Here is a 14849-nt window from a genome sequence, read left to right as displayed (position 1 = left end):
CAATCAGATTCTCTAAGAGGTACAGCTAATACCAACGGGCTGTTGATAACTGCTCTCCACACACCCTTCACCAATGCTGTCGGTGTCGAATTGGCCTCAGCAATAGACCTTTACATGCAGAAGAGGAAAGGCGGTTGGGACTACACGTTGGAGTACGTCTTTAAAGAATCGTCTCATAAACTCAGAGATTACCACAAGCATGCTATCCTCGGTAATTTGCAGGACAATCGTATAATGTGATTCACACTGTGTGAATCTACGCAGCATCATGATTCTATGTCTACGCGCTGCGGTGAGGTGGGTGGGGATAGTCTCTCTACCACAATTCTGATGCTTTACGCACAGTTCATATATCTGGAATGATACGAACACTTTAAACGAAACCAATTATCTATTTATATTTTCCCGTTTTTCATATCCTTCTTCAATATAGCGGTAGTGTGGTTCGCGGACTCCTGCTTCCCATCTCTCATCGGGATGCAGGTCTACGCATCGCTTCCTCCTAGCTCGTTCACGAGCACACTTCAACTCGAGGAGCGCCAAAGTGAAGATTCCGCTGGGCTCATGGTCTACTATTGCAGGGCTATCAATGATTATGTAGTGGCTGATTATGGTATTGAACAAGACCAATATTATACGCTTTCATATCCTTTAATACTGTGGATGCTGCTGCGTTCATAAATGAAGGTCTTTCATTGAAGGACACTTAGTGAGTGCCACTCACAAGATCATCTTGGCTTCTTACGATGAGACTCGATCGGTCGAAACACCTGATCGTGCACATCTCACTGCCGCAGTCACACGCAGTGACACTGCGTGATCGACAACAAAACAACAGTACCGACCTGCATCTGTTCCTCAGCCGTGATCATCACAGCAGTAGAGCTTGGTGGGATAATACTCATAGCTCAATGAGCCAGGCTCGTGGAATATCAACTCAACACGGATGATATCCGTATTATGTAGGAGGATAGGAAGAGAATAGTTTTGGATGTATTAGTAGAGAAATTACAGCTTAGCTTAGTAGTGGGACAGCTGAGTAATGGGAGAGAACAAATGGGACAGCCAATTGTGTTAAATACTGCACTCGTGCGGGGTAGCCGTCAACGCCATTCACTGGGCTCGATGGATGAACAACTTAGCTCAGGTTGTTCGGGTCTCAGGGCTTAGCCGCAACTCTTAGCCGAAGCAACGTAGCTTTTACATTTCCTATCGAGCAGTCTACTCGATAGAAAGCCGGCTCTTACCAGTCCGGCATGCTCTTCATGGGAAAAATATAATAGGCGGAATATAAGTTGGTAATGGTCGATGAGGACCGAGGGATTGATGAGTGCACGCTGCACACTGTACAAAATGGGGCACCTATGCCATTCTAAGATACGCCTCAATAGAAGGAATTACACTCAATGGGGCAACTATGCCATTCTAAGATATACCTCAAGATAATCCACTCTACCAAATGGGGCAGCTATGCCATAGGTCACTACAAGCAATGTCTCGGAAGCCAGCCATATTGGCAACTTCTCCTTTTCACGAATGTACGGAGGTAGAACCCAAAGACTCGAGGAGAATGTTCATCGTAATACGATGGCATGGCCAATACTATTAGCATGATACTCCCGTTACTCACTAGTAGTGAGTACGGGAATCATGCTAATAGTATGTACGCCGTACATTGTACGGGAATCATTATGCTACTATGGTGAACACTGTATGCATCTGATGCATATAGTGATGCATTGCATTGCTAATCCAAGCGTTCAGTTCTGCTGAAAACATCGGTATTATAATCAAAACACCAGTGTTCAAACGATGACCTCAAAGTCACGACTCTCGGACCAGACTCCTTAGAACGTACAAGGCATTGCAGGTCGAGGCCTCTACCCTCCCAAGACAGTCTCGCAAGAACCCTGTACAAACTTGATTCACTTGTTGGTGAGTCCAGTGACGAACGCAAATCCCAAGAGAATAGAATAGAAAAAAATTTAAACAGGCATGTCGAGCAAAGTGAGCAGCTTTTCGTCTCTGAAGGCTTCGCAAATGTTGGAGCCAGAGTCTCTAAGGCAGGATAATAAACTGATAGCGTTCTAATGGCACATCTATACACAGATGATCATAGTGGATTAGCCTTGAAGATGTTGTTTGGGTGTACTGCTGTGTCAGAGCAACGGGTTGCTCCTGCGAGGAACAACGATTGAAAATACCTCCTGGCCGGTCTTATGCTCGGAGAGAGTGCGCTTCGTTTGCTGCGAACAACAGTCCGTCGAGAAGAGAGTGATTTACGCTGAGATTAGCAAGTCGTTCACCAGCGACCGTCGCTCGCACTATATTCCTAGACGTCCTGTCAACTCCACTCAGTCGGTTGCGCTCAATAGACTTGCCAAGCTTCACTCACCGATTTTGAAGTACACGCGCATCCGGTGATATTCGTGCCCTTGCCCTGTTTAGCCTTCTAACCGGATCCTGATTTCTCCTCAAGAGCTTTAGGAGCTCCGCGTCTGTTCGAGGCACTGATTACAATAGACAAACTACTCAATCGTTCCTAGGAGATCCAGGCTGAATCACTCAGCAGACGAATTGTCGACTTGCTTCTTACGGTAAGAAGCAAGTCGACAACTCGTCGACAACTCGACATGGGTAAGAATCTTACCCATGCGAGAAAGGATAAAACAAGACTGACAAGCGCACTAAGGAGGAGAAGACTGGTCGTATGGAGTCTCATACGGGAAAGCGCCAGATCGCATGCCGGAAGAAAGGGAAGGAAGTTTCTCCAAGAAACCGAACACCCATCAAGACTCAGTCGGGGTGAAATTGCAGCTGCGCGTCCCTACCTCGGGGCTTGGGAAGCAGTTCATGAGCAGGTCGCTCGATCGCAAAAGGCTCCCGCAGGCATGGGAGTGAGACTCGTTGAGCTGAGTGTGAGCGGGCTTAGGCTAAGCCGCTTGGACTGCTAGTAGCGCCTCTCAGCTGACCATAGCGGGTTCCGGGAGTGGCCAGGTTTAGCTTGTTAGTACTACTAAGTGAGCTTTCATTGGTCGAAATTGGTCTTGTGTTCGACGAATTTGAACTTGCGTGTCCGAATTCATAGATTTAATGTACGAATTTGAGCTTCCATTTTCAATTGGTCTACGAAAACCGAACTTTCATTTCGCATTTGAACTTTTGTTTCGAGAAAAACTCCTTTCACTCGTCGAAAATCAAATCTCACCAACACCTATCTAATTTGTTCTTTCACTTGTTGAATTTGAGATTGAAAAGCATTAAACTTGATATTCCTTACCTCTCCGTAACGATTCATACTGTAGTCTCTGTATAGGGTTAGTGAACTTACTACACAGTCTGTGTATAGATGAGGTTACCTCATTGAGGTAGTGTCTGAGATACTACCTCATCTTTGATATTGCCGTTATTTCATAACTGGTCATGGAGTCTGTCTATGATTTCCGTCGAGACGGTATTTTGACAACCGACTCAGTCGAACCGACCTTATCGACACAAGTCCTTCCGTCAGTGTATCTTCATGTTTGTGCTCCACGCAGTTGTTGTGACTCAATCTCCCTCGTAATATGGTAAGGTAGTGAGAAATGGTGGTCTAACAGCCCAAAGTCTTGTTGGAGGGAAGAATAACGAAAACCGGGACAACTTTATCGAAGCACTTTTATCATTTTTTCTCATTCAATGAGACTCATTACAATGAATGATATCACCGGCATGATATCACCGGATCATGCGGCTCAAGGAACTGATGAGCGCTGGCGAAGTCGCTGAGATTGCGAAAAAGGTTCTTTTAATTTCCAAGAAGAACGCGCCCTATTGTCTGCGTTCTTCTTGTACCCTACTGAATGTCATCGCTACTCCGGCAGCCGGAGTCCGGCTATATTGGACCCTTCCATGGAGTAGTGGGATGCGAAGGTTGGGTCAAGTGTTACTTCAAATGGGGTTGAGGGGGGCGAGATGGACAAAAACCAGCATTGTGCTGTGTAACTTATCAGGTAATGGTAGCTGAGGTGGATATGATGATGCTTTCATAGTGTTGAGTTCCCACTGGACGCTCGACGAGTGTCACTCGTTACGAGTGACTCGTACAACGCCTTCCTTCAGTGCCCTCGTTTCTCTCCCGGCCCTCTTCCTTCAGTTCTTTCGTTGTGGGGTGTCACTTGTACTATACTCATTTGCATCATAGTATCCTATGGAACAGATTTAATGGGTCTATTGTGTTCAGTGTGGGGTAGGTTCTACGTCGCAACTTGTGGAGGAAAACAAGTTTCTGAGTAAGGAACACGGACCGGTGGTCCGCGACGTGCACAATCTACTCGTCGTTGTCGTTTTGTAAGATCTGTAGATGATCTGATGATCAATGATGATCTAATCATCATTGTTCGTTTCACGAACTAACCCGTTTAACAAGCGACCATCTCTCTCCGAACTGATGATGCCCGAACGCCGCACACATAGGCAGCTCACACACTGGAATCTTGGCAGACATATCTTTGACTGAGACACCATTTGCGCATGTGCATTGTAGAATCCTCTATTGGCCAGCATAGGGGGCAATATTGCCCCCCGTGAGGCCGAGCAGCATGGGTATACTAGAAGATATCTCAACTGTGCTTAACTTGGCCGGTAAACCTCCTTAGACTCGATAGCTTGCACAAATACAAAATACAGCCAGGCCGCGTTCAATATGGACGAGACGAGCGCAACGGCTAATGACGGCTAAGACCGTCACGGTTCGTGAAGGTCTTCTTTTCATTAGGCAAAGCCGTGGATCACGGATGATTCATACCAACCAGACGCCCCTATCGTAGTCTGATCCGCATAGTCGAGAGTGGCAGCTCCGGTGGAGCCGGGAGCTGCGGAGCTGCTCCAGCAGCCGACAAGGGCGCGGCGTGAATTGCGGAGCGAGCAAAGCGAGCGGAGCATATACCGCAACAACAGACACTTTCGCGTTGTGCGTGCGTGCGTGATAAAAATCATTCAGACCGAACAACCGGGAGCATCAGATAAGTCAAAGGAATTCTCTATGCCCGGCGGTTTGCAGAAGAATCAAAGAACTCGACTACTCCCACAGCTTCAAGAAATATGTGCGAGAATGTCCCGGGGATCGAACCGGGGACTAACTTCAGGATCGAGTTTGGTGCACGATTCGAGATATATGACTGTCAAATGACTATGACGAGCGCAATTGAAAATCACGTTTGATCATCGCATCTCCACAACGATCATTGTTTCCCAACATCTCAATCAAAGGTTGCGGACTGATCGAACTCCGCTCCTTCGTCACGAAGGCCTAGTGAGCAATGTCATGATCATGGACTCCATTCGGCTGAGTACTAGGTTAATCCTGAAATGAAGCAGAGCAGTTCCTGCCATAACAAGTTCTTATTATCAACGACAAACGCCCATGCCGCCCAAGGCTGATGATCGCCTTACACATCGTGGGCTTAAATTAGATGGTAGCTCTTCGTGCTTTGACAATCTCTGACGGCTCTAGGTCGAATACTGTCGAAGCCATCAACAGCTGCCTCGTTCCCATTGTCAAACAGACCCTAGCATAGGCCTTGTCACGATGTTTGGAGGTGCTGGAACAACTTGAATTGAATTTGATACCTGAGAGCCTCAGGTATCACCTCAGGCTGAGGCATAGGATCCTCTACAACGGATGAGTAGTCGCAATGTACTTGGAATATGGAAATGCAATGACTATCCAGAAAGACATACAGAGCGGATCACAATCGAAACTCGCTCACCCCTGAGAGCCGAGTTTGACTTAGCTACATTCTATCAGCTTCTGTCCTCGTGTCATTCCCTTCTATCCTCTCTAAGACCCTCCCATGTTTTGTGCAATAGTAGCATTAACCTCGGCTTCATCGGGCGCGAGTCGATGCAGGTCGGGTATCCGCAGTATTGAACTGGGCACCCCCGAAGCTTCGTAGTCTTTCCAACAAACGGCCCTTCTCGCTGAAGAGTCATACCACTGCTTACCTTCAAGGACGCAGAAGCGGCGTCAATGTCTTCAGTTCGAGGCATGGTAACTTATGAAAAACCCACACTCCGCACTCCCTGGCAATTCCATTGCTTCCCTCTGAAATCACTCAAATGTAGGCGGTGAGCGAGTTTGTTTAGTTGCGCGGCGGTCCAGTGGATGATGAGCTCGACATGGCTGGAAGTGCGACTCAGTCTCTATAGAGTGATGCCTGACTGCTCTAACATTTGTGGAACTCACTGTGGAACTAATGTTAATATCTAGTTTACCGCAATGCAGAGATAGCTTACGGTGAGTGGGGGGAATGCTCGCAAACTTCACACACAAAACGTAACATCCATGCTGTATCGCCTGCGTGAGCAAATCACACGTGGCGTGTGCCAGCGTCGATATCAGTGGCCCACCGATTACAGTCTCGGCTCATGTCGAACGTGGGACTTTCGAATCCCCGACTCTGAGTATCAAGCATTAGGTCTAGTTTCTGCCAGACGAATGGACGACGAATCCATATATACGTATGCAAATAATAATGCTGCAAGACCCACACTATGGATCCCACAGTCTCACACTTAACGTGCACTTGAGAGTAGACACTATAATACACTTGAGTCCATGAGCCACATGACCTACGGTATTGAGCAGTTTGGATTGGATGATCCAAACCGCTGATCCAAACTATGGATGATCCATAATGGATCAGCTGAATGCTGATAGGCGGGATTGGTATAAACTGTGAGCTCTCAAAGCCGTGAAATTACAGGACACGAGCTTACCTCTGCATTACTGAATCGACAATGTACACGATCGTGATCCACGGCCGCTTGTCACTGTAAGGAACCCCCCCCACAGTGACGGTGTGACTCCTGTTGGCCTGTTAGTCAGCCGCGTTATATCGATTTACTATGTGTAGTTCGACTCCACTCGTCTACTATTAGCTCCTCTTTTGTCCGAGTCGGACAGCCCGACTGTATGGCCCTACCAGTGTGAAGTGGAAAGATGGACGCTGTCTATCTAGCACTGCCAAGCGTGTTCACGTGTATATGTGTCCACGTGTGGATTCCTTCAAGGATTACCGCTGGCACTCTCGCCAGTCTCGTTGGCTGTAATCAACTAATATCTGATATCTGTCTTCCCCTTACTGGCATCGACTAGGTTGAGTGCCAATCGACGACCTCAACGCAAAACGCGCCTCTGATCTCATTTCACCCAGCTCGGGCTCGTACACGTATAGAATAGACGTACACGTGCAAGTATAGCTGTACAGTCCGCCCGTTTACAACGAAGTTTATCCAGGAGTCCTCGTATTCAACACAAAGTGTTGTAGCAAAGCAGGAACGGTAACACACCACGGCAGCGTGAATAGGGTGTCACCGCCTCCATGTTACTGAGGTTTTTTTCTTTTCGCTGTTCGAGAACTGCCTCCTTCCTCACTACAACCGTCGAATTCTCATCAACAAACTCTTCAGGTTAAGTCTCATTCGTAATGCCTTCCGCCTACGGCCTCTTCTTGTTTGCCATCTTGACGCAAACAGCCACCCAGGGAAAACCTGATCTCCCTTACCAGGTTACTGCTGACTATCCACCCAGGTGTTATGAAGGCCCTGGTCCAGGTGATGGAAGCAACATTACCGATCTTCAAGCGCCGTGCTGCATTTACAACATGAAGGGATACACATTCGATGGGGTTCATAGAGAAACTGCCGGTATCATACTCGGAACCAACAGGCCTAATTCATCTAGCATCATGCAAATGAACGTCACTTTGATGCTTAACCTCTCCCTGCCCTATCCCGTACTCCTTGGTGTCGAAATTAAGACGTCTGGTGTGGCTTACATGAGTGTCGGAGATGAAACCCGAACAATCTACTTGACCATAGGCCAAATCAACATGAATCACTCCTATGGCACTGGAATGCCTGTCAACGTTCCGATTATTGAGGCTGGTTGGTTCCCTAACAAGGTGAAAACTTGGGCGAGCAGTTCTATAAAAGGTCCAGCTGAAGACTACGGGCTGCGGATAAGTGCTTTATACAGCCCCTGGACTAATGCAGTCGGTGCCAAGTTAGTCTCATCAGTACAAATTTACATGATGAAGAGCAGAAATGGTTGGGACTACAAGTTCGAGTATCTCTTAAAAGATTCGGCTCATAAACTCCGAGATTACCACAAGTATGCTATCCTCGGTAATTTGCAGGACAATTTTATAGTGTGATTCACACTGTGTGAATCTACGCAGCATCATGATTCTATGTCTACGCGGTGCGGTGAGGTGGGCGGGGATAGTCTCTCTACCACAATTCTGATGCTTTACGCACCGTTCATATATCTTGAATGATACGAAGACTTTAAACGAAACCATTTATCTATTTTCCCGTTTTTCATATCCTTCTTCAGTATAGCGGTAATGTGGTTCGCGGACTCCTGCTTCCCATCTCTCATCGGGATGCAGGTCTACGCATCGCTGCGTATCTAGTTTGTTCACGAGCGCATTTCTCGAGAAGCGCCAAAGTGAAGATTCCGCTGGGCTCATGGTCTACTATTGCTAGGCTATCACTGATTATGTAGTGGCTGATTATGGTATTGAACAAGACCAATATGATACGCTTCCATATCTTTCAATACTGTGGATGTTGCTGCGTTCATATATGAAGGACACTAAGTGAGTGCCACTCACAAGGTCAAATTGGCTTGTTACGATGAGACTTCATCGGTCGAAACACCTGATCCGATCAGACTGATCGTGCACCTCTCTATTTTAACCTTCGTGTCCCTGGACGCTACATGATACTTTTGGAAATCCGTTGCTTGCCAATGCTCTCGGCCGTACCACATACGCTACTTTGGCAGATTCGCTAGCTAAAAACTAGTAATTGAGATGGAAACAAACAGGCGCGATGAAACTATTGCGTGATCGGCGACAAAACAACAGTACCGACCTGCATCTGTTCCTCAGCCATGATTAACACAACAGTAGAGCTTGGTGGGTGAAGAGCCAGGTCAGGTCAAGCCTGACTCAAGCCTGACTCTGTTCCTCGGGTCTTACGGAGATGCAGAGGACAAAAGGAGGATTGATCATTCAAGTCGCCTAAATCTAATCCATGTGAGTGCGAATCCGTAGACGAGACCGGCCTGGCAGTTCCGGGCCACTCTGGGAGTAAGACGGACGGACGGAAGGAATTTGCAAAGGAGACGAGTGGTAAATGCGAAACCAAATGCAACTCTCTCAGCGGTTCGGTTGAATCCGAGCCACGAGAAATGAGATTAACAACTATTTGAGCTACGGAGGAGTGCATTACAGCGAATCTTTCCGCCACAATTCTAAAAAAGCAGTTCAGCACCAACTGTAGAGTCGTTAAGGCCTCTCCGTAACCGTAAACTGCTTACGCTACGCACGCCGTAACGTAAACTGTAGAAAACGTTACGCTGCCCATCTATAAGCCTGAGCTCATATCGTGTTTCTCCCTCAGATACTTATGCATTATTATCATAGCGATATGCGAAGCTATGTATACGTTTGAGATAGCTCATCTCAAATGAGTAATACCACGCTCTCCAAATGTCTTTTATGTTTCCCTTTCAGATGCTCGTACGTTTCTCGGGAGATCCGTTGGCATAAAACGCAGCATGGTTATGATGATATACGACGCTATACGTACGTTTGAGATGAGTGATAAAGCTCTTTTTATTTTCGTGGGAGATTGTGTTGTAGGGTGGCACGAATAAGTTCCTTCCAATTATTACCTTCGGAAAGATGAAGGAAATTCAGAAAATTCTTTCAGGCAGGAAAAATAAAGAAAAAAAATCCGAAACGACCATAAATGGGCACAAAAATCCCAAAAAACAAGAGGTCTCACACCAGGTGATGTCTGGGATATATGCCTGTGTTAGTGGTCTCGGTTAGACTGAGAATAGGGGAACCTTGTTCGCCAGGATGATCAAAGATTTTTGTAGCGAGCGAGAATTCGATTCGCACTTTCACTGGAAGGCCCAGCTTGCGGTTTCAGACTGAAACTTTCAGTTTTTGCATGGCACTTCGCACCAGGATCGTTTTATTCAAGCGGGAAATGCTGCATTCTCACAAGCAGGACACGGTGGAGTATCAGCGTAGCATACTCCAAAACAAACGGATAGGTATCCCTGACGCAACATATAGTTTTTCCTTCAAACTTCAAATTTCCTTCCGGAGGGAACAATTTTTCTATTTTTCCTTCCGCGTGCCCACCTGTTGTGTTGTAAGCCTCAACTCGGAATCGGTTGAATAATAACGTCCTGAAGCAACATGAAGAATGGTTTGTGGTTGACAAACTTTTTCCCATCGATTTTGGGATTCACGCTTGTTCTAAGCCCGACTTGACGATTCTTCCCTTTCCCTTTTTTCCCTTTTCCCCCTCCTTTTCCCTTTCTTTCCACCCAGCCGTGCGGTAGAGGTATCACGTCTACTTCGCATGCAGAAGGTTCCGAGTTCAAACGTCCATTCTCAGAGATCAGTTGCTTCGGTAAACTGTTGACCCCCAAAAGAATGACTGCTAGATACTGCTTGCTGGAGTGCGTATTATCACTCCTAATATTCCGATCCACAAATATCATTCGTTCCCCATAAACGAAGCTCACGATAACTGAGTTCGCGTGCCTTGTACAGACATCACGTGCTCTGGAGAAAACCATATCTACTGTCGCCGTTCATGATATACCTTCAACTCAAGTCGCCAAGTTCACTACGTTGATACCAATGAGTTATCTACTAACAGTGACAAAACAGAAAAGCGCGCTAGGAGGATTAGATGAATAATAAACGCGCGTGTAATGCAGCAGAATGCCCAAGAATATGCTTGAGTAAACTGAGCGCGCATCATACCTGTCACTACTGCGACATGAAAAAAGAATAACTATGCGTATTTGATACAATAAAAATGCTTCTGATAAATATTGAAAAATACACGATTCTGATGTTCAAGTATGCACATATGTCTTCATCTGAGAATATCATATTTTGTATTTCCCAACAGACAGACCCTTGTTGCCTGCTAGAATAGCCGCTAATTCTTTGCTGTTTTCTTCAGCAGCGATAGAGAACCGCTCTTGTTGAACTATCTCAGTGACGAGCGAACCTCGACTACTTTTCTTCCTCGCAAGCGATTGCGACGCCTTGTGCCCATCCTGGTTTAAATTTAGTCTGTGGATCTCAGGAAAGAACTCAGAATCCGTGAGAATGAATATCTTCAATAAAATGCCAGCAAGTGTGAAAAACAGCTCCAATGCTGCGGCCATGCCAACCAATAGAAACTCGTCGTAAATCTACTGTACTGTTTTTTCGTCACCAATTTCTCCGCTTTCCTCACTATTCTTCCAGGAATCTCCTCCAACAAAGGGTAGATCTCCAGACCATACGATTCCACATAAGCACAATTACGCGCATACACTCTCACAAAGCACGTCGCGCCTTTCGGACTGGAACCAAACCTACAGCCCTGCAGATCAGCTCCTTCCGAAATCGCCACATCGAACATTCCAGAGCAACCTGCTTTCAAATATTCGCCTCCGATCGGGCCCGATTTTTCCACACAAACTAGCACAGCAGGAGACGAGACGTCAGAATATACTTTTTCGTAAACTGTGGTCTCGGTACCTTCATTACTCAACCGAACAGTCTGAAAAACAACACGAATAGAGAAAAAATTGGTTATAATTTTCTTACTTGGAAAACTAGTTCTCGCGAATATTTATAATCATAAGACACTGAAATGACGCCCGCATACGAGCCGTTCTCCGTTCGACTGACTCAGAAATTTCTAAAAACAGATGACCGCACTTACTCAATTATATTCACGCATTCACCATCTGAGCTGTACGTGCCCGAGCACCCGGGCGCAGCAGGCTTCTTTTCAAAATATTCATTCACATCTGGGAACCACGGATATCTACACAGGAACTTATAGTCTTTTGAGCAAACTTCAATATACCACTATCGGATTCGCCAACCTCGAGCTCAGCAAAATACCCTCACCGGAAACGACGCAGATATGAAAAATACAAATGATATGAAAATGCAAAGAATATGCGTTTTCTATGCTAAGATTAATGATAGTGAACAACTTGTCCCAGAAGATTACTTTTACATCACAAATGTCTATATAGTTTACGATCGATTTTCACTAATCCCGAAAAATAGCAAAAAAAATATTGACATTTGCATATCAAATCTATGCGCACTATACAGTGACCGACTACAACAACCATCTCCACAGATTAAATGATTGGAAAAATGAAAACCCCAAAGTGCGCTTGAAAAGACATAGCAAGGTCCTCCACGAACAGTCAAAAACATATCAAGATGCATGACATTAAAAAATATACAAAAATCGTCTCACACGCAGCAGCTCGGCACAGTTCCGTTGAGGTGACAGTCTTCTGCTGATTCCGCATTGAACAGAAGGCACACTGAAAAAAAATCGCATATCAAAACACGAGATAGATAACCTACATGCTAATGTGAGAGCAACCAACAACCCTCCTCGGAAAATTGTCTGACTCGTAGGCGGCCAACGCCAAAGCACGACGCTGAATCTGAATGAAAATTCAGTGAAGTTTCACTCGTTTTACGTGAAGTGGCGTGAAACTCTGTGAAACGCGATATTCGCGGTGATATGCAGTAGTCGCGAAATACGTCACGGGTGAAACTCCAGTGTTAAAAAATATGCACAACATGATCAACCAGTTTTGGAGGAATATAAGTTCGATATCCTCAGCTGAGCTCAAGAGTTTCCTCACTAATTTTTAGAAATTCGGACGGACGTGTACAGAAACCAATAGGAACTCCCCGAGTTTTCCTCTCAGAATTTTCGTATTGTCACCGACACCTGTAGCTGACCATGCACATATATTTCCCAAACTACGTGTGTTGATGACACTATGAAAATTCCAAGAAAATTTTGGGGAATTCTTCTTAATAAAATTTCTCAAAAGGTAATTTCTTATTAAAAATTCCTGAGCTCGGCTGTAAAACCGAACAAATATTCCTCCAACACAGTGAACAACCTACGCTGTTAAAGCAATAGGAGCTATAATGGAGAGCATCGAAATAACAAAGGTAACCCAACGGTCCTGCACCGCCGCCGCGTTAATCTCGGATAAGTAATATCTACACCGTCAACAATTTCAAATAAAACTCTTTGTAATAATACGACTTACACATTACTAACGACTAAAGCGGTGACAACTAAGGAAACATCGTAATCGAACGGCGAGTAAGTGTCGGGATCGATATCAAGCTCGTCTCGAGGGATTCCCCATGCAAACGAGGTTGATCTGAAAGTAGACAGTGCAGTATGGGAAAATATGCGTATGACCGCGACTACGTGTATTTTTGATAACCAAGAAATCACCGAGGAAACTTTAGGTTTCTTATGTGAACTTCTATTTATAACTAGTGGGGAAGCTCCCGAGCCGAGCCGAGGAAAGCAAACATATATTCTTCCAACACTGTCTCCAAACGCGAGGTTCAACATTGCAGATGACCGAAGCCAGTGTTGGAATATATCCTTGCTTTCCTCAGCTAAGCTCAGGAGTTTCCTCGTAATTATAGGAGATTATAGTAGAAATGCACATAAACCAAAAACAACTTTCGAAAATTTCCTCAGAATTTACATCCATTCACCGACACATGCATTCGACCATGTGCATATTTTAACACATTAACCGAAACTAGTCTACTATCATTTCATATACCCCTTATAAGAATACGTACAACTCCAACGATGTGAGAGATAAAGCATATGGTTAACTACACGTGTTGGTGGCCATGTGGAAATCCTGAGAAATTCTCACACTTTTTCCGTATTCGTGAAGTAAATATACAAAAATATAGTGACGAAACTTCTGAGCTCGGCTGAGGAAAGTGAACGTATATTCCTCCAACACTGGAGTTTCATCCGTTTTACGCGAAGTGGCGAAAAACTCGGTGAAAAACGCGATATTCGCGATGATAAGCAGTAGTCGTTAAGTATGTTTTTCATATCACTATGGTGGAACTCCACTGTATCGAAACATTCAAGATGGCTTCAAATATCAAATTATGAATTCACATACAATCCCCATGAAAATCCACCTTACCTTTTAACAAAACTTTTCTTCTGAGGGTGACGATTGATGTGCCAAAACCAGAGTAGAAGCAATACCAAAACACCTCCGGCAACTTGCAATGACGAAAGCACATACGGGTAAGATACTGTAACCCAGCCGTCCTGGTTGAGGCCAACCGCGTGGTCGAACTCCCTTGTAAAACAATACCAGGCAAACAGGGCGACCACTAAGCCGACCGCTGCTAACTTTAAAAGGCCTTGAGGACGCAGATCGGGGCAAATACCAGGGTGCATGTGGTGACCGAGGACTATCGCACCTGTAACAAAATATGAAATCAAATGGAAAATTGGGGAAAAAAGGAGACAAAATAGAGGAAACCACAATTATAAAATTCTTCTAAATGTATAATAATCCTGTAGTGGGGTTTTACCCGTGATATAAAAAACCTATTTCACGACTACTGCATATCACCGCGAATATCGCGTTTTTAACCGAGTTTTACGCCACTTTACGTAAAACGAGTGAAACTTCATTGTATGAATCAATAACGATGGGCAGGTTCTTATCATCTCCGACAGCGTTGATGTTATTGTTATGGAGTTTTACCCGTGATATGACAACACTAGTGAAAAGTATATTTCACATTTCACTTGGCGAGAAACGAGTGAAACTCCACAGTTCGGCCGCATTTTGCGGCATCCACAGGGGCACGAGAGTATGCCACAGTTTTCATGTGATATATTCATACCAAACTGTTCAGCGCAAGAACTTTGCATCTACGACG

General features: G+C 45.2%; 2 protein-coding genes across 2 annotated transcripts; one reads left to right on the top strand and one right to left on the bottom strand.

The window, feature by feature from the left end:
• Positions 1 to 7469: 7469 nt before the first annotated feature.
• Positions 7470 to 8198, top strand: Pmar_PMAR024168 (hypothetical protein; the record flags this gene model as incomplete). The annotated part of the gene is made up of 1 exon (XM_002777282.1): positions 7470 to 8198. One exon carries the CDS (start codon positions 7470 to 7472, stop codon positions 8196 to 8198), a length of 729 nt encoding a protein of 242 aa, XP_002777328.1.
• A 3683-nt stretch (positions 8199 to 11881) lies between these two features.
• Positions 11882 to 14764, bottom strand: Pmar_PMAR024167 (hypothetical protein; the record flags this gene model as incomplete). Its single annotated transcript, XM_002777281.1, has 6 exons — positions 11882 to 11985; positions 12355 to 12424; positions 12494 to 12550; positions 13189 to 13291; positions 14096 to 14381; positions 14716 to 14764. 6 exons carry the CDS (start codon positions 14762 to 14764, stop codon positions 11882 to 11884), a joined length of 669 nt encoding a protein of 222 aa, XP_002777327.1.
• Positions 14765 to 14849: the final 85 nt, after the last annotated feature.

Source organism: Perkinsus marinus (assembly GCF_000006405.1).
Source record: "Perkinsus marinus ATCC 50983 genomic scaffold scf_1104296952136, whole genome shotgun sequence".
NCBI classification, from domain to species: Eukaryota; Perkinsozoa; order Perkinsida; family Perkinsidae; genus Perkinsus; species Perkinsus marinus.
The sequence above is the reverse complement of the archived record's forward strand: the minus strand, read 5'-3'. Positions and strand labels throughout refer to the sequence as shown.